Source organism: Ictidomys tridecemlineatus, chromosome X, assembly GCF_052094955.1.
Source record: "Ictidomys tridecemlineatus isolate mIctTri1 chromosome X, mIctTri1.hap1, whole genome shotgun sequence".
Classification (NCBI taxonomy): Eukaryota; Metazoa; Chordata; class Mammalia; order Rodentia; family Sciuridae; genus Ictidomys; species Ictidomys tridecemlineatus.
Window position 1 is genome coordinate 111,010,544 of NC_135493.1, and position 24,564 is coordinate 111,035,107.

The 24,564-nt window shown below is 30.8% G+C and overlaps 1 protein-coding gene across 5 annotated transcripts in view; it reads right to left on the reverse strand.

Annotated features, from left to right (window-relative positions):
• Nucleotides 1-24,564, reverse strand: part of Cnksr2 (connector enhancer of kinase suppressor of Ras 2) — a 263,374-nt gene that overhangs the window by 206,671 nt on the left and 32,139 nt on the right. For all 5 annotated transcript variants that reach the window (XM_040268915.2, XM_040268994.2, XM_005334818.4 and 2 more), the window contains exons 2-3: nucleotides 18,204-18,367; nucleotides 9,026-9,228 (exon numbers count right to left, since the gene is read on the reverse strand). In XM_040268915.2, coding sequence (XP_040124849.1) covers nucleotides 9,026-9,228; nucleotides 18,204-18,367 — 367 coding nt within the window. The remainder of the gene's footprint in view (nucleotides 1-9,025; nucleotides 9,229-18,203; nucleotides 18,368-24,564) is intronic.

Sequence of the window (24,564 nt, forward strand, 5' to 3'; positions counted from 1 at the left end):
TACACACATCTTATCAGCAATCTCTTATCTTCTTTATTGAATTGTTGATTTTGTATGCTCATCTATTACATTTTGATGTTTTTATCAATTTGAATACACAATATCTAGTTAGTACACATTGACTTTATGCTTCTCATATCTATTTGTTACAAGTAATTTTTCTAGCCTGTTCTAATACTTTGTTACATGTTTTTCATTTTTCTGTAATCAATGACACGTAGTTTATTTATTTTATTCCATATTTTTATACTTAACATTTTTATGGATCTAGAAATCATTTTGCCTACATTATTTTTCTATTTTTTGGATTTATATTTTCTATTTACATAACCAATATACCTATAATTTTCTTCTGTAAATAACAGATAGTATTCTATCATTATTTATTTTCCAAAGGCTTAACCAACTACCTCAAAACCATTTATTAAATTACCTTTTCCCAATGGTTTTAACATTGTTTTATAAACATTTCTATACACCACAGTCTGTTATGGGCTTCTTCCACTCCAATTTATCTACATCAATATAATTTATTCAAATTCTTAATATCACCTAAGATCTTAGTAAAGTTAATAAGAAAAAATGTGATTAACTTATGTTTTGGACTTAAAAATAACCTCTACATAAAACCACTTTCTTCTTATTAATAACACATATTATTTATACAAGTAATAAGATTCACTGTGATGTTTCCATATATGCATATATCATGCACTAATTTATGTTTATCCAACTTTCTTCTATACTTCAAACCCTCTTAGCACTCTTCCCAGCTTCTAGAAGTCTAATTTCATTCTGTCCCTCTTACTCCCATCCCTCCCTATCTCTAGTGGCTGCTATTCTATTCTGTACAAGGCAGACTTACTGGCAGAAACCAGTATTTAAAAATTCATCCTATGTGTAATAAGAATTGTAATGCATTCTGCTGTCATATATAAATAAAAAATTGCTTAAAAATTCATCCTGATGGAAATTTTCTAAAACTGGATTATAAAAATGGTTTCATATTGATATCTAAGTTTCATGAAACTCATCAAACTGTATACTTAAAATTGGTGAATTTTATAAATTGAATTTAGGCCTCAATGAAATTACTTTTTACAAAAGATACAAGCACTTCTAGGAGAAAAATCATTAATTTAAAAAAAACTGCTTAAAGACCCTTTTTTTTTGCTTTATTGCAGCATAAAAACTGGCATTTTAAATTAAGAATTAAAAAATGTGTGCAGTAGATTTTGAAAGAGCTTTAGTTCCTGGGTTTTAAAAGGGTAGAATCTGTTCATAATATTTAAACTTCATTCAAAAGTGATGCAACTAAATACTATATGATTTTTTTATAAGTGCTTAAAATAATCTCACATTTGATCTTCAAAATATACCAAAAATTCTATTTAATAACTGAATGCCTGTAACCAACTTAATTCTACAGCATGTTTTCCTTTTCCCTGACCACTCCTATTTTAAGTAGACCAAGCTTTTCAAGATTAAATTTCAAGAAAAATGGGAAGAAATCTAAATGCATACCATGGAAAAAACTGATTTTCTTGTGTAGTAATTAAGAATCCCTGTAAAATTTTCATCTTAAAGCAAATGACAAGCAGTCATACTGAGTCATTCTTAGCTAACTGATATTAATGTTTGGTATGATGACCTGGACTATCTACATATATAATTAAATATATGAGGCCGACAGGTAAGGTTCCAATATTTAGAGGTTACAAAAGATGACCAATCAATCATGATTTAAAGTTCACCTGTCAGATAAAATAAATTGGTCTCTATAGAATAACTGAACATGAACAGCACAAAAATAAAACAAAATAAAATAATAAAGAAACCCTAAACTAGAGTTTGCAATACTTATGAAAAGAACACAGTAACTCATAGCAAGAAAACTTTTACATGCCACAAAGGAAAAAAGAAAAACTCCTTAGTTTATCAATAAATGGTTATTATAGGAATTAACCCATTTAGATCATGAAAATATATTTTCTCTTATACAAAGGTTTATAACCCTATAAGCTATTATTATTTGTACATACTCCTCAAAGAAAAATTACAATAAGGAAAAGTTATTAATAGTTCTAAAATCCTAAAAAAGTAGAAGCCAATAAGAAAAATCTGGGATGCCTTTTTATTTCTCAGGTTGGCACTGCTGAAGCCTTAGGGAAGTCTGTGAATAGTCTTAGTGCTAATATCACTACTCTTTTCTCAAACAAATGATACCAAGTGAGAAGCGATGAGCACATGAGAGGAGATCACACCAGACAACAGTGAACCACATTATCTGGTAGGCGGTGTTTGACATAGCTTTCATGGTCTTAATTTTTTTTTGGTATAGAATTTTTATTCCACGGTTTCCTATCATGGAAGAAGAAATTAGTTAAATAACTTTTATCTTAGTTAAGATGAAAGATTTCAAAAATTTTTTTCAAATAAAACATTTTCCCCTGACATATGAAAAAATGTTCACCATCTCTAGCAATAAGAGAAATGCAAATCAAAACCACTCTAAGATTTCACCTCACTCTAGTCAGAAAGGCAATTAATCAAGAATACAAGCGATAGTAAGTGTTGGCTAGGATGTGGAGAAAAAGGCACACTCATACATTGCTGGTAGAACTGCAAATTGGTGCAAACACTTTGGAAAACAGTAGGAAGATTCCTCAAAAACTGACAATTTAAGTTCTTATAGCTTAAATATAAAACATTTTCAGTGTACGATATCTCATTGATTCCTTCAAAAGAGAATGGACTTAAAAGAGATTTTATAAACAATGTGATGAACATAATTATCCAAAGTACATGTATGAAGACACAAATTGGTATGAAAATACTTTATATATAACCAGAGATATGAAAAATTTTGCTCTATATGTGTAATATGAATTGTAATGCATTCCGCTGTCATATATAAAAAATCAATAAAAAAGAATTACAAAGTAGTGATAAAAATGAGAGTCTCGAAATAAATTTTTACCATAGTGAAATAAACTCTCTATTTAAAATTTTTGAACATTTTTACTGTTACTAGTGTACCTAGATTGTGTGTGTGTGTGTGTGTGTGTGTGTGTGTGTGTGTGTTTGTGTTTATTGGCAAAGCCAAAGAAAACTTCATAAAATATGAGGTGTCAAAAACAGCAGAACACAGGTTAAAAATAGACAAGTAAGCCATGCATTAAAAATAAAAAGTAAAGCTACTAACTGTGATTCACCTCTGAGTCTTTTCCTCTAGGAAAGTCTGCTGTTTCACTTGAGTCAATATTTAAAATGAGAAGTGCTTTCGAATTTAGAAAGCCTGATTTTTAAAAAATATTATTTGTGAAATTCAAGAATTTGGCCTTTGAAAATAAACCTCATTAAAAGGAAACACCAATAAATTTGGGGTTTTGTGAATTTTTCATAGCATCCTAATTTCCATGCCTTAAAACGTGTAAGTTTTTCAATATCAAAAGACATCTCATTGATTTCTTTGAAAAAGAATGATCTTGCAAGATATTTTACAAACAATTAGAATTAGGTAATAATGCTAAAAATGAGAGAAAAGAATAAACTTTATACTTAAGTTTATTATATTTATAGAAAATAAACATTTTCTATACAAGAAAATATTTTCTATAAATATAATTCTACATAGAAATTTGAGGCATTGAGGCAAAACCCAGAAAAGTGGTAGTCTTGTTTAGCTTTTACAAGAAACACCACACTTCAAATAAGTGTTTATTGCTCCTTTCCTTTCCCAAGAATTCCTTCCTCAATATACTCAAGAATGAGTTCAAACATATAGTTAGCATGTCAATGGAATATGAGGGAGGATGAATAACAAAGTCTTAGTGTGAGACAAAGACAAATTCAAAGTATAATTTTCATACTACATGAACAACTTTAAGTTCATATGTAAGATGGTTATAATGATATCTGCTTTTTGAGAATTCAAAGAGTTTATACATATGATAAAGCATCTAGTAGAGTATTTAAAATTAAAGACTTTCACCTACTCATTTCATTTCTTTCCCTTTAAGTAACATAAAATAAAACTGCAATAAACCTAAATCATATTGTTTGCATGCAAGTTCTCTCCAAAATGTCATAAATAACAAATTTCTTAATGCCAAAAATTACCACTCTTTAAAAGCAAAAACAGTTGTTCAACATCAAAATAGTCATATTAAACAGATAAAATTTTATTCTTCAACTAGCGAATTATATACTATGTTGCATACCAAAAGAGTAAACTAAAGTTAAATATCAAATACTTGGCAAAATTCAATTGCAGCGGCCATTTAATAGCTCCCAAATTCAGTCAAATCTACACTCACAAACCAAAATAGTAAGAAATAGTAAGAAATTTTGGTTGGCATTATTTGTATGGGAACTAAATATTTAATTTTAAGTTTCAAAAGAAAACAAATTAAAAGACAAGATGTACTCTAACTTTACATACAGAAAATATTAAGGTAGATTATTTCTAGAACTTAAGATGAAATAAATAAAAAATATTAACTAAATATTTTAGAGAAGAGGTAGGCAGGCACTTAAATCACAATTCTAAAAGCCAGAAACAATTTTTAAGTGTTTATTCTTTAATATTACACAAAGGGAAATAATTTGGAAATATCACTCATTTGGCTTTGGTTAACAAGATCAATCAATTATAAAACATTCGTATTTAGAAGTGAACTTCAAATTCTGCAAATCTTTCATCCTTATTCTAAAAAGAAAATAAAAATACAGAGGCTAGGGGTTATTACCAAGAGCTAGAGGCAGAGCTGAGACTCAGTTCTTTCTCAGTCCTCTGCTTTTTTATACCACATCACAATGTATTTGGGGGATTCACAATAATAGTCATGGAGAACACTGTTCTTTTTTTTTTTTCCTAGCATTTAGTTAGAGTGTTTTGTTTTCTGTATAAACATTACAAGATACACTGAAACAAGAAGACATGTGGAGTATTAGCTGGCACTCCTGTTGCTACCTAGAAAATATTTTGCTTCTTTGAAAGGAATAAAAATATAATTTAAATACATGCACGCTAACAATGTCTACTAAAAGTCTATACCACTTTTTGGGAAAACAAATTGCCTAAATATTTCATCTGGAACAGTTATAGATAGAATTCTATTCAATTGTTTCATTCACTCATTTGTTTATCATTTATTGCAGTATTGGGGATCAAACCCAGAGCCTCATACATGCTAGCCCTAAAATTCTATTATATTTAAAATGATCTCAGTACCTTATAAAATTTATATAAGCCAAGGAGCAGTTAAGATAGATCTTCATCCAACCCAGGGAAGAAGAGAAAGCAAAGTTATGTTTCCCAATATATTAGTGGCACTGATAATTTGTTTTTCCTTTTTTTCTAATCTAAAAGATTAAAAATCAGTGAAAAGGGGAAGTTAGTATTATATAAAACTATTCTGAAGTACAAATAATTTCATAGAATTTTTTTCCAAGAATTCTCACTTACCTTAACTTCCAACCAACTAAAGTCATATTCTGATTTCCTTAATCTAGCAAACACTTTGATTCCTTACCCTACTTAATCTCTCAATATCTGAACCTATTGACTACTTTCTTTTTTTCCTTCAAAGTCTTTATTACCCAGTTATCAGATCGGATTTATTATATATAAGTTTGGATAGTCCTTCAAACCCTTCACTGTCCTTGCTTTAATGATTCCATTCTCAACTTCTCTCTCCATTGATTCAAAAATATTTTTGGAAGCTGGGGTGGTGCATGCCTGTGATCCCAGTGGCTCAGGAGGCGGAGGCAGGAGGATTACAAGTTCAAAGCCAGCCTTGGTAATTTAGGGAGGCTCTGAGCAACTTAGTGAACCCCTTTCTCAAAATAAAAAAAAATAAAAAAGGACTGGGGATGTGGCTCAGTGGTTAAGTGCCCCTGATTCAATTCCTGGTACCAACAAAAATTATATTTATATTTATATTTATATTTATATTTATATTTATATAAACAGACAATATACACTAGGAATTCTTCTAGATAATTGTGATATCAATAAACTAAGCAGATGAAAAATCTCTGCTCTCTTAAAGCATATATAAAAGAGTAGATAGATGAAACTATAAGCATAATACCTAAAAGTAAGTCCTATAAATTATTAGAAGCTTTAAGTATTTTAGAAAACTGAGGAGGATAAGTAGACTCTATTCTTATATTACCCTTAAACCTTTCTGTTTTGATAAGAATACTACCATCCACTGAGTCAGTTAACTCAGACAACTTATTTATTCCAATATCTTCCTTTCTCTTACTCTCTAGATTTTACTTGTCACTGGGTATTATTTATCTGCATAAATAACTCTTTCTTCCATTCTTTTCACTGCTTTTCAAATTTAAAATCTCAACCAAAAGCAGTAAAATGAATACATTCCTGTAGTTAGACTCTCAGAAGTGACTCCTGGCTCCTTCATTTACTTACAATTTGGTTTTGGATTTAATCTCACAAATTTCTAGTTTTTCCTATATGCAAATGAAGACATACTTTTTTTTTGGCTTGTTTTGACCAAACAGAGTGTGTCTGGAGGTATCTGTGCTCAACAGATATTGTCATCATCAAAGTTAACATTAGTATCACCATCAATAGTAGCAGCATGATTAATTCCTAAAAAATAAAAAAGCCTTCTAACTGGTTTCCCTTCTTATAGTTTACTCTTCTCTAATATTTTCCAGTATGTAGCCCAAGTTACTTTTTAAATTTACAGATAGGAATGCAACAAAAACCCTAAGCAGCTTCCCATTGCCTTTTCCATAAGGTACAAATTCATGGCAAAGAATTTTGTTTCTTTATTTTGTTTTTCTCCTTCAGCTTTTCCTTTTTCTTTTCTTAATTTAAGCTGTTAAAGCACCATCATTAAGACAAGACAGCCAGGAGCTGAATTTTACTGTGAAAGATCTTGAAAATAAAAATTCAGCTTCTTTTTTTAAATTTACAAAAAACTCAATAGAAGATTTTAAAGTTAACTTAATTTTCCTTTATTTTTTAAGTACTTATTTCATTTTATAGTATTTTGAATACTATAAAATGATTTTATTGATTTAATTGAGAACTATGGTATGATATAAGAGAAAATATGCATTGTGAGAATCTTTGCAGCAATAGAGGCCAAATAGACAACTTAAATTATTTCCTTCAGGTTTTTTTGTCACTATTTCTCTTATAAAATAAACACAAAACACCATTGATTGATCCATAGACTGCTATATGTGTTTTTTTTTGTATATTTGTAGGCACACCTATATGTCTTTGTACATGTATTAGAATTAATATTTACCAAGAGCATCTTATTAGATGATAAAAATAACACCAGCATAAAAATTAATAATACAATAAAGTCTCAGAGACTTCTATAATGTTAAAATGCACTATGGTTTTATAAATAGTCATCTGTTATTAAGAAGTAAAAATATTCTATAATCATTTTAACAATCTACTTGTCTAACAGAATAAAAAGAAAACATAAAAGATTTTACTAAATAGAAATATCAAGTCTGGGCAAATTTGCAATTATATGGAAGGTGATTGTAAAAGAAGATATAACTAAAATCAATATGTTCTTTAAGCTTTCTGATTATTGAGAAGCCTCGCAAAAAATCCTATATTATATTATTTAAGGAATAAGCTGCATTTTATTTACTAACCATTAGTAATAACATTTGAAATGTACTTATTTAAAATGCAATTACTTTTAATGATGGATCAATATGATTTAGATAATTGTGAGAATTAAATTTTAATGATATTATAATGCAAAGAAATATTCTATTAAACATCAAAAAGTTAGTTAACACAGCTTAGTACTTAGGTTGAATTTAGGGTCATCACTTTATATTATGTTTATATATGTATACATATAAATTTAGACAATTAAAATTAACCAAAACGTTTCTTAGTTTTTACCTTAAAAATACAAAGACTTTAATTTTAATATAGTTGGTTTACAAAAAGCTAAAATGTAACACTGATATGTTATAGATGTATGTACATCCTACTGACATTTATTCAAGAAAATCATTCTGGTAAATTTGTTTGTTATCAGTTTCTTATAAAAGACAAAGTTCATTAAAAATGTGATTAATCAACCAGTATAACACAGTACATACTCCTTACAAAAAATGTCAAAAATGAAAGTAAAGAGCTTGCTTATTTCTTAAAGGAAACAGCTGTAATATGGTTTACCATTACATTTATCCAAATGTACAATTTTAATCTAATCTTTTTCATTTCATATTACCAAAAATTTATGCTATTTTATGTGTTCCAAGGCAAACTAAAATTAACTAAACTAAAAACAATGTCTAAAAGTGCATTTACAATACTCCAAGAAAGAGCAACATGAATAATAACAGAAGATGAATAAATGCAAGGGTAAGGAGACACATAATGCATGCTATTAAAGTGTCAGTATCTACTTACACATTTAAAACAATATAGAAAATACCAATTGTCACTTTTTAAACATGACTAATATAAAGAATAAAGAAAATAAGGAGACAAAACAATACTTTAAACTTTGTTATGATAGCCAAATAATGACTTTTGTTTAAAAATAGCAAAAGTATTCTTAAGCTGTTAGAGATAAATTATTGATGGGAAGCCAGACACAGTAGTGTATGCCTATAATCCCAGTGGTTCAGGAGGCTGAGGCAAAAGGATCTCAAGTTCAAAGCCAGTCTCAGGAAGTTAGTGAGACTCTGTCGCTAAATAAAATATTAAAAAGGGCTGGGAATATGGCTCAATATTAGCACCCTTATGTTCAATTCCCAGTACCAAAAATGTAAATAAACAAATAAATGTTTGATTGGCTACTTATTTAGATATACAATTTTACAAAAGATTAATATCTATTTGGTGATACTCCTATAATGCAATGAGTCATATCAGACATCTATTGTTTGGTACCCCTTCTACCTATTCAATCCCTTCAAAAGAAAATATGAAATAATATTACATTCAAGTGGGTATCTAAGAAGGGGTATTTATGAAACAAGTGGAAGATTTTACCTGTCCAACCAGGCAAGCAGACTCTTGGCTGCTCCAATCAGATCCACAACAGAGGTCAGAAAGTCATTTGGTAATTTTCGGCTGGTCCTTCCATCATAATGACCACTCCTTCTCCTTCCTGTTATAAAGTTCTGTAGATTTTTGGCAGATGCATTCAACTTGTGAGAAAGGGTTTTTAGATTTTCCGTTTCCAAGCCATAATTCTGAATTATAAAAGAGAGAGATAACAAATATTCTTAAAGTCAGTATTTTACTTATTCATTAAAATATGCATTGAATACTTTACTATGCACAGGCAATGTGATTAGTGTTAGTGTTACAAGTGAATAAGATAGGATTCCTGGCCTACTGAAGCCCACAGTCAAGTGAGGGTTTGGGGAGATGTCAGATAAAGGACTTATAATAAAATGTGTTATGCACTAATGTGAACATGGGATAGTGGATCATTATATCTTAGAACTATGGTGCCTGAGAGAGCAAGACTGTAAAGATTTGTGAGTTTAATTTTTTAAACCCAAATACAAGTTCAATTTATATGTGAAATTAACTATTATAAACAATTATTGTTTTACTAACTATTCAGTTAGTGTATGCAGGTCATGAATGTAGATACTAGGAAAAATTCTGTTTCTTCAAAGTTAGGAAAATAAACATAAAAATAAAATAAAAAAGCAAGAAATAAATTGTATATAATATATAATTTATTTCTGTGTCCTCTACATAATGACCCATAAGGAGTTTCTTTTATAATATGATATCAAGGGAAACTTGGCTTCTTCAAGGGAAATAATATACTTTCTCCTTTTATAGTATAAATTATGAAACTAAACCTATCTTTATTATTTTTTTCATGGCTGCACTAGCTCACAGTCAATTACGAAGCACACCCAAAGTAATCATAATGACGTTTTTGGTAAGTGTATTTTTATTCTTCTTTGCTTGGTTCTCACTTTTCAATTTTCAGTGAGTGATATTTATTAATTCATGCTAAATATATTGTCTGTATATTATTGTTGAAAAGGATTATATAAATAAACACAAATATGAGAAGTCTTTTTACCCTCTTAAAGAAGAAAAAGATTACCAAATTCCCTCAAATAAATGTATGGAAAATTTTTATAAGTTATAATTAAAATTTAAAGCAGCTAATTTTAAGTTATAAAACACCCCTAAGAAAAGGCAGTTAATGAGATCAATCAAAGGATGACCTTGATCAAACGCATAGCAGTATGCATGTCATGTAAAATTAAAAGTATAAAAAATCATAAAGCCCCAATAGTATTAGAATTTACTTGGGTCAAAGAGATTGTCTGACTTATCCTCCTTTCACAGTTCAGGAAACTGAGGCATGGGTTTTAATGATTTGCTTAAAGAGCTCAGTACTTAGACCAGACAGTTAGTTAGAAATGTAAGTCATCAAACTACCTGCGAGGGGATATATCTACCAAATTCTTTAGCATCAATATTCTCCTGTTCTGAGAAGTATAGCCACAACAACTGAAGAAAAGGGAATAGAAAAGGGAAGCAATAGTCCAAGTAATTAAAATGTCTTAGTCAACAACCAGGGGATACCTATTTTATGTGAAATTTAATGGGTTATTTTCCTAGGATAAGCTAACAAAAGAGAACTTAGTGGGGAAAAAAGAGAAAAAAAGAGGAAGGCTTTCATGCATAAATGTTAAATATCAAATTATTATGTATGTTACCTCCAAAATCTTCATGATAATAAAACAAATAGATCAATAAACAAGTGGGTAAAAGAACTAAACAGAAACTTATCAAAAGAAGAAATACAAAAGGTCAACAAATATATGAAAAAATGTTCATCATGTCCAGCAATCAGTAAAATGCAAATCAAAACTACACTTTGATTTCATCTTACTTCAGTCAGAATGTCAATGATAAAGAATACCAATGATAATAAATACTGGTGTGGTTCTGGGAAAGGGGTACACTTATACACTAGTACAATCACTCTGGAAAGCAGTATGGAGATTCCCCAAAACACTAGGGATGGAATACCACATGACCCAGCTATCCCACTCCTTGAAATTTTACCCAAAGAGTGAAAATCAGCATATTATAAAACAGTCACCTCAATATTTATAGCAGTATAATTCAATATAGCTAAATTATGGAATCAACCCAGGTACCCATTAACAGATGAATGGATTAAAAAATTGTGAATTATATGTGTGTATACACATACACACACACACAATGGAGTTCTACTCAGTTATAAAGAATGAAATTATGGCATTTGCTGGTAAGTGAATGAAAATGGAGAATCTCATGTTACGTGAATGAAGGCAAACTCAGAAACTCAAAGGTGGTATGTTTTCTCTCATTTTCAGAAGCTAAAGTACAATAAAGGGAAAGGAAAGGATAGGATATCATAAAGATAAAGGAAAGACAGTAATGTAGGAGAAGGAGATCAAGAGGCAAAATGGAGAGATGGGAAAAGGGGACATAATGCAGAACAAATTCTTTAAAAAATCATGTTAAATACATAAATATACCACAGGGAATTTTACCTTTATGTATAAATAAAAAACTAATCAGATATAAATAAATAGATGAGCAACAAGAAGTCTAATAGAATAAAGGAAGGAGAATGGGGAAGTAGAGAGAGGACCAGATAGAAAATGGGAAGATCAAATGAGAGGCATGAACCAAAATTCCATATGAGTTTGTTGGGTGAACCCAACTACTATGTATAATTATAAATCTCTAATAGAAAATAAAAAAGAATATTCTTTATGGGGTCATAGACTTGTTTTTTAAAAGAAAATGTACTATATTAAATAGTCACTCTCAATTCAAATCGCAATATTCTTCTCTCAAGTTAAAAGATTTGGCTTATGCAAGTAAAAGAACATTCTTTTTTAAATAAAATTATTTATTTATTCTAACATGTTATATATGACAGCAGAATGCAATTCCTTTCATATTACACATATAGAGCATGATTTTTCAAGTCACTGGTTGAACACAAAGTATTTTACACTATTCGTGTCTTCATACATGTATTTAAGGTAATGATGTCTACCTCATTCCACTGTCTTTCCTACCCTCATGCCCCCTCCCTTCCCCTCCCTCCCCTTTGTCCTATCTAAAGTTCCTCTACTCCTCCCACACTCCCTCCTCAACACCTTTATGAGCCAGGATCCTCATATCCAAGAAAACATTCAGCTTTTGATTTTGGGGGATTGGCTCACTTCACTTAGCATTATAGTTGCTAACTCCATCCATTTGTAAATGGCATTATTTCATTCTCTTTTAATGTTGAGTAATATTCCATTGTGTGTGTGTGTGTGTGTGTGTGTGTGTGTGTGTGTCTGTGTGTGTACCAAAGTTTCCCTATCCATTCAACTACTGAAGGACATCTGGGTTAGTTCCACAATTTAGCTATTGTGGTGCTGCTATAAACATTGATGTGGCTGTGTCCCTGTAGTATGCTGTTTTTAAGGTCTCTGGGTATAAACCAAGGAGTGGGATGTCTGGGTCAAATGGTGGTTCCATCCAAGTTTTCCAAGGAATCTCCATACTGCTTTCCAGATTGGGGGCACCAATTTGCAGTCCCACCAGCAATGTATGAGTATGCCTTTTCCCCCCACATCCTCAAAAGTATTTATTGTTGTCTGTATTCTTGATAACTACCTTTCTAACTGGAGAGAGATGAAATCTTAAGAGTAGCTTTGATTTGCATTTCTCTAATTGCTAGAGATATTGAAATTTTTTCATATATTTGTTGATCGAATGTATATCTTCTTTTGAGAAGTGTCTATTCAGCTCCTTAGCCTATTTACTGATTGGGTTGTTTGATTTTTTGGTGTTAAATATTTTTAATTCTTTATTTATCCTGGATATTAGTGCTCTATCTGACGTATGTATGGGAAAAATTTACTCCCAAAGTGTAGGCTCTTTCTTTACCTCATTGATTGTTTCTTTTGCTGAGAAGAAGCTTTTTAGTTTGAGTCCATCCCATTTATTAATTCTTGATACACACACACACACATACACACACACACACACACACACACACACACAAACAATGGAATATTACTCAGCATTAAAAGAGAATAAAATTATGTCATTTGTAGTAAATGGATGGAGTTGGAGAATATCAAGCTAAGCAAAGTAAGCCAATCCCCAAAACCAAAGGCCAAATGTTTTCTCTGATAAGTGGATGCTAATCCATAATGGAGAAGGCATAGGAAAAATGGAGGAACTTTGATGGGGCAAAGGGGAGGAAGTGGATGGGAAGGGGGTATGGTGGCAGGAAAGATGATGAAATGAGATGGACATCATTACCCTAAGTACCTGTATGACTGCACATATGATGAGATGCTACATCGTGCATAACCAGAGAAATGAAAAGTTGTGCTGCAATTGTATACAATGAATCAAAATGCATTCTGCTGTCATATATACCTAATTAAAATAAATTAATTAATAATAAAAAATAAATGATAGATGACTAAGAAGATAGACATGTTTAACCTCATTTAAATAATTCATATATTGAAACATCACATGATACCCCATTATTATGTATAGTTTTGTGTTTTTATGTATCATTTAAATAATAAAAAACAAATATGCATCCACCTTCAATAAATAAAAACCTAAAAAACAGGTTCTTTGCCACAGAGATGGAGATGAGAAGTACTGCTTTAACATTTTCAAAATGGATGTTTATGATGAATAAACATCATACATTTTATTTTTATTGGACATGCATGAGAAAATGGGGCATTACTATTAGTATAGAAAGAACTACCTCAAGAAAACAAAGCATGGACCTGAAATGTACTTGGCTGCTTTGTTTCTTCTATATATACCTATGTGTCCATATATTTGGCCAATAACATGTATGCCAAGAACTGGTTCTGATTCAGAACTCATTCAACACAGCCAGTGTAGTCTCAATGTAAATGGTGCTAAGTTCAAACTGGTCTTCTCTTTCAATTATATGCATGTAAAAGCTTATATGTAAAATAAAGAAATAAAGAAATATATTTAATAGTTTAGAAAACCATGTTATCTAAATACTCACTAGCAACAAATTTTCACCATTAATAAAAATATTCAAAATTGGTACCACATTTTTTAGAATGTTGATGCCATTTTACTTAGAGTTCTTAATTTGAATACATAATGCAGCAGGTGTTTAGATTTATAATAATCTTCTTTATAAATTGAGTGAGTCTTAAAAGGCTTAATGAATTTTTTAATAAAAATAAATTGTTTTGAGATGAATGAAACAATCATAATGCAAAGAAACAAATCTTAGCAATTGCAAATGTCACATTTTTATGCAAAATGACTATTATATGAAAAGTATATGAAAAGTGAAATTAAAACTACTCTTTCTTGTCATAAACTATTCACTTATAGTTTCCAATAAAAGGTATGTTGTCAGAACACATATTAAGGGTCATATATTAAACTATATCTTATGCTTTTACTTCTTTGATTAATATTATTTGTTTATTGTTTAAGTATGCTAAATAGTAGCATAATAGCTTGAAAGAGTTAATACACCTCCAAATCAAAAATAGCACACTTCTTTCTGGAACAATATGGTGCAAACAATATAGTTGCTGTTTAATAAATATATGTTGCATGAATGAACAGATGACAAAATAAGCCTTTAATTTTTATCAGCTGCCATAACATTTATTCTCCATCATAACTAACATCAAACAGAGCAGATGAGAATATAGCATAGCTTGAAGAAACAAAAGTAATGTGGTCATTTTTCTGTCTTATAGTAGAAACTGAAACTTCAGAGTCAAAGACTTATGTAGGCAAGAGAAAAAAATTACAGTTCTCTGAAGAAAGGCTAAGAGTTTCATTTAGTAAGATAACATTAATTCAACATCATTTATGTACTACTCATTGGGCAAAAAGGGGAAGAAAAAACCATGAGATGGACAAACTTATCTGTCTTGGAAGAGCCTACTGTGAACTGGAGTACTATAGAATTTAAGCAAAGAATTATAATGTGATACAAGGTTTACAAGGGCCTTTTTTTCTTATCACTTCCCTATTCTGATCCAGCCAATTCAATATTCTCATTTTCCTCTGACCACTCCATAGTCTTTCACAATTCTGTCTTTACACATGCTATTTTTTCTGCCTATATAACTACTTTGCTCATCAAATGTCTACTCATTCTGCAAGACCAATGCAAATTTCACCTACATTTTGAACAGTATTTCTCACTTTCCTTCTCTGGAATTTTTTTAAAAACGATGTTCTATTAGTGACTGTTGTCCTTCTTAATGGATTATATACATATATCTTAGGAGTACAGACTATGTTTTTCATCTTTGCATTCTCATTGTATTAGCATTGTTTGGGTATGAAATGTTTTGGGCATGAAATATAATTTAAACACAGAAATAAAAGGAATTTAGTCTTTTGATTTCTTTTCCTGTGTTAACTTCCAGAAGAGCTCAACCACCTAATGAAGTATTCAAATGATGCAACACTGTTGTGCTTAAACCCAAAATTGTGGAGATTAAAACTCAGCATATGAATGAATTTACCACAATTCCATACGAGTTCTGAAAGAGACAACTATTACTGCTATATAAGATATGACAAATAGGGAACTGACAGATGACACATACATCTCTAGTCCACTTTTATCATACTTTCAGGGCTACTCTGGCTCAAATTTGGAGACTAGTCTGCTAAAAATACTATGGTTCATTATCTTACCCTGAGTATTATCCTTTTACATGATTTCTGAAACCTGATTCTGATAGAGTGCAAGTGCATAGTATGATCTGAATTTAGGTTATCTCAGTAAATAAAAATATCCCTAAACTATCATGTCATATATGTGCCAAGACTCCTGCATTGCCATTTTCAAAAATTATTAATGCTGTATCATTAGTGCTACATAATACATGATCAATGAGCATATGTCACTTTTCTCAAATAGTTTATGGTTTAGTGGAAGAAGATATGATAAACACCTATAAATATATAATTTAAAAACGAATTGTTGCTTAAGAGAAAGAATAGCAGGGGCAAGGGAAGATTATTTTAGACCAGGTAAAGAGTTAAAGTAATCAATGAACATCTCTTTGAGAAAATGACAGTGAAAGTAAGAAATTGAGAGGTGCAATTCAATCTGGTTTCAGTCCACTCTTTGGCAAATGTTTTCAGTCAGGTCTTTTACCCTTGCTTATCCTATTGGATTTAGTGGTGTTTGATGACATTATTGAAGCCCTTTAATAAAAATAACACTCTTATTTGTTTTGTGACAACTCTTGTAGTTGTCTTAATGCGTTTCTGGTCACTATAACCCTCTCCTTCCATCCCATCCCAAGTTTCAAACTGTATCTCTTGTTTTTAGGTTCTAGAGATCTTCTCTAGGTAATTGCTTTTATATGAATTTAATCCTCATATCATTGAAATTCACCAGTTTGTATCTTCAAACACTTTTCAGCTTCAAATTAGTATGTTTCGTTGTGTAATGATATTCCTTTCTTTATAACACAGAGATACCTCAAAGTCAACAAATCCAAATCTCAGTTTATGTTCCCACTAAATCTACTCTTGATGCCACTGCCTATCTTTACTACTGCAAAATCATCTCTCTGTTGTTATTAAAGATGGATTCTTTCTCCTTCCTTTATCTGATCCCCCCCACTCATGAGATCTTCTCTACTTCAGTTAGTTGCACATGCTTATTTAGTCCATGCCATACTCAATGCCTATGTAGATTATTTCAAATATTCCCTAATTGTTCTCCCAGTCAATTCCAGCTTTTCGACTATGATCAATTACAATTTTAAATCAAGTATTTGATTATCCTTGGATGGTGCTCCAATGGCCATACTAGGAAGCAAAAATATTAAGCCATTTTAGTTTAGCTTCATTCTATTTTAAAGTCTATTTTCAGCTATTGTTTCCCATCTATTTTGAAAACTTCACTCTGTATGTTCTTCATTCTTTGTATCTGTTTTGTGTTGTTTTATCTACCTGTAATGCCATTCCATTTCTTCCTCTGCCTATTAATTACATATTAATCCTCCATTAGGTTGCTTCAATATAATTTTTTTGCAACATACACCCATACATCTTAGTCAAAGCCAGTTATTTAATCTTCTATGCTCCCATATTTAGCTTATATTTCTATTGTAGTAATTACTGATTATTTGTCTTTCATATTCCTCAATTACGCTTTTCAAGAGGACAGAAACAAGGTCTCAATTCATAACTGGCAACATAGTGATAAGTGTAATAATTGATTCTTGAATTGTGTTTAATTATCTACTCATTTATTAGTCATCACCATGTCACTAATAGTTATTGTTTATTGAATGAGCATGGAATGCCAGGCACTGAATTAGGCATCATACAGATATTATCTCATTTACTTTTTACATCACCTCCAAAAGGTAGTTATTATCTCCATTTTAAACAAAATAACTATGGCTATAGTTAAATTTTTTGTCCCTAAGAGTTAGTAATTGATTTAACCAAGATACAAACCAAGGTTAGCATATTACATTGAACATATTGTTTTCTCTGTGTAGTTCCTGACTCCCTAACAAATAATGGGAAGAATTTAAAACCAATCAGGTTAGTGTTATCTTACCCAGAAAAAAACTCTGTTCCCCTCAGACTATCTAATGTACTATCAAAATCTTGCAGGCAGCTTATTTTGACATTGATATTTTTCTTGCCTAACTATGCATTGCTTCCTAATATAAGCAAGTAACCATATAACGTACAATATTCAATTTTCATTGGATATATTTGTAAAAACTACTCAAATAAGTTGATTATTTAAAAACTTCTCCAAAATGATATTAATTAGTATTTCTAATAAAAAGTAAAAGCTTTTAGAAGGAATTTGACTTTATGACTATACACAATTGTGTGTCCAAAATTCTGCTGTGAAAACTTCCTTGGTGAGCTCTAATTTAAGTGGCTAATAACACCAATTGAGTTATAAGCTTTGTTGTCATTTGGCACTAATATAATCAATTCAAGGATGCAGGAAAATACCACAGCTAGTTGGTTGAGAATTAAGGGATTCTTTTCCCTGCTACTTTCATGTAAATTAAAAGAAGAAAAGAAAAAAGAGGAAATAAATGAAAGGAAAAAAAAAGAGAAATGAGGGTTTTGTCCACCAGTTTCATGTCCTTACCAGTGCACACAAAAGGTCAACTGCTTCCAAGATCAGTTCCTGATGGCCAATGCGGCTGACTCCCAGATCTTCTAGCTCCTGATGTGTAATGCGTAGCAGCTGGTCCCCACTGATCTTCTCCCTCTCAAAGTTCTTAATATACTGCTGCAAACAGTCATCAAGACCTACAACATAAAAGTATGGAAGGCCCAAATGAAAAACAGTTGAGTCAAAAAATTGTGGGGCAGGAGGAAATACAACTGTTAATTACTACTATACCACAAGTTAAGTTCATTTTGACTTTGTACTATTTAATCATATACCTTTCTCAATCTATATGTGAGCTTCAGAACAAAATAACAATAGTAGTAGTAGCCCCTTCATCATATTCCTATATATGCCTTCTGTATTCAAACACCTATCATCTTAAAAAACAAAACAAAACAAAAACCTTTCTTTGATTTCCTTGAGTCTGTTTTGTTCTCCATCAATCATTCTCTTCAGACCCAGGTTGTTTATTTTTATTTCCTCGCCTGCAATGCACTCCTTGATCCATTACCATTTGGATTTTATCAAAGTCTAAAAGTAAGTATCCTTATTAGATTTTACTCTCTTAAAGCCATCTTTCTCGAGAATACTTAGAGCAATTCACAAATGATTGAGAGATTGAGTTAGCTTAAGTCACCTACGAAATGGCCTGGCACAAATGATAAACTAGAATAACAGGATTAATTTTCTAGAATTTTGGGTAAGGAATACTAAGGAAATTATGCAATTAGCACAGACTAAGTGGTCTTGATTATATTAAGAAGAAAGATGAAGCCATAATGGACTATAGTCTAGCTTAAATTTTGAGAAAGTAGAAATTATAAGCAAGTAGAGGAAAAAATTATGGGATTAGAAGAGATGTACCAAGAAGTAAATTCCCATTACTGAGAGATTCTATAGCCACTGAAAGAGAAAAAAAAGTCAGATATAAAAGCAGTCTGGGTTCTGATAGAGTCTAGTACCAAATCACATATGCCCTTACTATATTCTCAAATTTCCTCAAAATAACTGGAGTTACTTTGTGACCTCACTATTTACTATCATCCTTTTCTTTCATTCTCCATTGGCATGTGTATATTTGTGAGTGATGAAATTATATCACTGGATATAGTAACATAAAGATCAGCAGTGACATTTATGAAAACTGTTTTCACAGTGATGGCAATAAGACAGCACTGCATGAGCAGAGGAGTCTTCAAAGCAGTCAGGCTATGTAACAGAAAGAGCAATAAGAGAATACCTGGAGAATATGTTACCAAATGTCTGTTTTTTCTTTAAGATGTTAGAGATGACACCATTAAAATTGTGATAAAACAAAAAGATGTTAGAGAGTTGAAGATATTTAAATGTAGGTAAGAACCATTATCTTTAATAAAAATGTAGTAAAGGAGAAGATGGGTGCAGATGTAGGTAGATTATGATTTTAAGCAGATGAAGCCTTCATGTGTCTGATTAGATTATGAGAACTTTAGGGACTTGTGTGAGGGTTCAGTGAGATAGTTGTAAAGCCAAAAAAAATGTACACTGGTAACATTACAAATATGTGTTGAATATGTGAGTAAACAGTAATAATTATAGTATCATGGGGCAAGGCAGAATTTTTATTTTAAAGGGAAAACTGTGGTCAAAAAGAAAGGAAAAGATAACTAAGTGTACGGCACCGTCATGTATGCTGGAGACAGAATAGTAAATCTGACACAGACCTAAAGGATGCACTACTTAGAGGCCAAGTCAGGCACACAAAATGATCACTGTATTTTGAAATATTAAGGAAAGTAGTGATGGCAGTAAAAACATAAATGGATGGAATTTTCTGGAGACAGTATATGGTGGGCCACAAAACTTGAGAGATAGCAAAGGAACAATTAAGAATGAGAACAAAAATGAATCAGAGGGGACCAAGGTATTGTGGTAGTGAGACAAGTGTTAAATGAAGCACAGCATCCCAGTAAGATAAGGACTAAAAACACTCTGAAGGGAGATTATTAGTTCTTTAAGCCAGAATAGTATCGAATAATGGAAAAAGAAGCCAAGCAGCATATGGGGATGAAGAGAGATTGAGAAATAAGAAAGTGAAGGCTTCACATGTAGAAAAATTATTTTAAACTACCAAGGACTAAATTTCATGCCACCAGACAATGAAAAATTGAATACAGTTAGAGTACTGACTGGCATTCAATCAGAGGCTGCATTCAAACAAATGAAAGGAAAAATACCACAAATAGTTCTTAGATAACTGAAGCCAATACAGTATATGATGACCTGAGAAACTCCTCTTCTTTATATTTTTCAATGCCATTCTTCACAGTTACCCTCCAACAAGCAAGTAGTAGCTCTACAGCAAGTTGTATACAATTTGTTTTCACAAGAATTCTCAAGAAAACCCAATAAAATAGAAAAAGGAAGGACTATTTTCTTCTGGGTCTGTCCTCAATTACTCTGTTAAGCTTTCAATAGTTTTATTATTTCCAAATGGAAGCATTGTTGCTGAGTAGCAGTAAAATCTTCTATTTATTTTTTGTGCTCACTGTGTGCCAAGCACTATTCTAAGAACATTAGAAATATTTTCTCATTTAATCCTTAAAACAATTTTATGAATTGCATGTCATTATCATTATTTTACAGATAACTGAATTTAGGGACCATGCCCAGGATTCCACAGTTTATAAATGGTAAGTTAATGTCTAAAGCCAAGTTTATCTGACTCTGATTCCAACTTACTGCTTTTAAAGATTATACTGAATTGGAAGTGGGGCAGAGGTAGAAAGGATTGCTTCCTTCCATACCTCTATATTGATCATCTGGACTATACCAAAAGTCATTATATCAAAAATATTTTTTCTATTTTCCATTTAAAACCTTGAAGACGTGGTTTAAAATAAATATTAAATCATGCTTTGTACCAAAGACATTTGACTGTCACATAGACACACAAAATTCAGCAGACTAATGCAAAGTATGTAAGAAAAATATGGTTAAGAGAAACATGGTTAGTCATACGTTGGGAGTCAAAATTAAAAATAATACAAAAAATCCAAAACAAAGAAGAATACTAGACTTACTAATGGGCAGAAGAAGCTAGAACAGGATCTAGAACATAAACTTTAAATTGTCTAACAGTGAATGCAAATAGAGATATGGGATCATATACAGCTTAAAACATTCACAGTTAGATAAAAGCAGGCCAGTTTCTCAGAGAAATCTATCCATTCTTGACCCTAAAGTCAGCAAAAGGATTTCTCACGGGAAGAATTTCTTATGTGCTAAAATGAATACCACCTTCAATAAACCCTTTTGATAACATATCTATAAGTTATCACTGGACTGTTACTTATAGCAAAGCTAAAATATATTTTTAAAAATAAAAATATATATTTTAAAATATAATACATTATATTTAAATATATTTTGCATTATACATGCAAAAATCGCTGGTTATCATGTAGAAAATTTTTTATATTTGCAATCTTGAAACAAGTTATAACCTATAAAACAGCTATTTTCCACAGAAAAAAAGAGCTAGTAAGGTTTCTCTTTTTATAATGGTAACAAATGAAAAAATGAGCTCTATTTGAAGTATCTTTTGAAAATTAGTTTATCAATATGTGCCTAAAATATTGTGGAGGTGCATACTATACTTTCATTTAATATGATGAAAGTGGAAGAATTCATTGCCATACCTATTTTGAAAAGCATATTTATAGATTTTCGAAAAATGTGAAGTAAAAATCACAGGCAACATGAGAAAAAACAGATACATTCAATTTATTACAATTAAAAAACTTTTGTGTATCAAAGAACGCTATAAGCAGGATGAAAGGGCAAACTATGCAAAAGAGAAAATATTTGCAAATCATATATCTGATACAGTATTAATTTCCAGAATACATAAACAATCCTACAACTCAACAACTGCAACAACAAAAATTGGTTTAAAATGGGCAAAGAATTTAAAAAGATATTTCTCCAAAGAATACATACAGCCAATAAACACATTAAAAATGCACAACATCACTAACCATCAAAGAAATGCAAAATGAAAACCACAATAAGGTATTATCTTATACCCATTAGGTTGGTTTCTATCAAAAATGAACACAAAGTTGATAAATACAGGGAGAAACTGAAATCCTTTATAGTTTTACTAGGAATGTAAAATGTCACAGTCACTATGTAAAATGGTTTGGCAATTCCTCAAAAAATATCAGGATTACCATAGAATTTAGCATTTTCATTTCTAGCTCTATACTCAAAAGAATTGAATGCAGAGATTTGAAAAGATATTTATAAACCTGTATTATATAACAGCATTATTTACAATAGGCAAAAGGTGGATACAACCCAAGTGTACACTGATATATGAATGGATAAAGAAAATATGTTGTATACAAAAAACCTTTTAATTCAAACTTAAAACAAAAGGAAGTAGTGATACATATTGTAATATGGATGAATCTTGAGGACATACTAGGTGAAATAGTTCATTTACAAAAAGACAAATACAGTATGATTCCACTTAAGAGGTATGTATAGCAATCAAGTTTATATAAACAAAAAGTAAAATGGGGGTTACCAGGAACTAAATAAAGGGGATTAGGAAGTTGTTTAATATGTATAGTTTTGGTTTTGCTAAATTAAAAAAATTCTGAAATGAATAGGATAGTATATCTGATATTATGCATATTTTACAATATAAAAACAGTGAATAAATGGCATATTTTATATTATGTATATTTTACCATAATAAAAATATACTAATTAACTGGCAGATTAACCTTAATTAGCCTAAATTTGCTACAAAGCCATAGCTGTTATTATTTCATATCTGATTACTAATGTTATGCTTATATGTAATTAAATTTCTCTAACAGAAATATAATTTTTCTTTCTAATTGAATACAAAGAAGCATCAAGGGCAGTGATATAATTGAAGGAAGTGTATGGGAAGAATTCAGGTCTAGAGATGAAAAGGAGTCAACTAGACAATGACAGAGGAAAGGGCATTAGACCCCGGAAATAGCAAAGACCCAGGAGTAGGAACAAGATGAAGAATATGAGGCATTAAATTAAAAAAAGGCCAGCAGAATACAATTAAGACTACATTTTGAAAAACTTTCTCTGTCTTCAACATGTAGAACAGTAATCTGTGACTCCTCTCAAAGAAAATGTAATCATTGGCAGAAACTAATCTTCTTACTTGGCACCTTCACTTGATCAGTTATTTCAGCTACATTGTTAAAGGATACTGCTTTTTCCAAGCATGTCCTTTCTTTAGCCAGTTTATTCCTCTGTGTCTATTTACAATTTCCCTTACTATTTTCAATAATGTAAATTAAGGAAAAGACCTACAAGTAGAACCTGTTTCATGCATTCTTTAGTGCTATACCCATGGTCTGCTAAGTAAGAAATTGCAATCAACAGAAAACTGTGGTAACAGGCAGAAACATCTTTGAAAATGATGATTCTAGAAAAGCCTCATATTAATACAGAGGTAAAAACTGCCTTTAGTAATTACAATCAACCATTTTAATTCAGACATACACAGCTCTCTAATTCTGAAATAATTTCCACAAAAGAAAGCTCTAGCATAAAAACAACTGAAGAAACAAACAGCCCCATCCATTATAAAACTTAATCTAAATACATCTCCTATGATCCTTCCCTAATACAAAACAAATCTTATTCATTATTTCAAATCAACTATAGTGAATGTCAGCATTATTACCAATTCAATAATTTCATACAGTCAAGCACACACACACACACACACATGTACACACCTACAAACCTGTCTGTGTTTTATAATTTTGGTGCCTCTAAAACAGTTTTTAAACTATTAGGTCGCATTTAATTTTTAGTCAACATGCATTTGCCATTTAATTACTAAACTATCAACTAAACTGAATTCTAAAATTAAAATAAAGCTATAAATGCTTGCCTTTTATCACATGTAAGGACTTATGATCAGGATAAAAAGAATCAAACATATAACTCACAGCCATTTCTGACAGGTTGCCAAAAAATAAGTGATCATATTCAATTTTTTATATTTTTGCTTCATGTATCAGTATCAAGATGTAATATTACATAAATTAATAGTCAAACATTTTTATTAAACTATGATATAAATTCTCCTTGACGAAGAAAAATGTGCTATTTTGAAAGCCTTATTCTCCCCTAGCATTCATAAGATATCCTCAAAATAGTTTTAATAACTCAAAACAATGTTAGTTATCCATAGTTTCTCAAATTTTATGTGCATACAAAACATCTAGTGATCTGATTAAACTATAGATTTTGATTCAGTCAGTCTGGGATGGGGTCTGAGATTTGT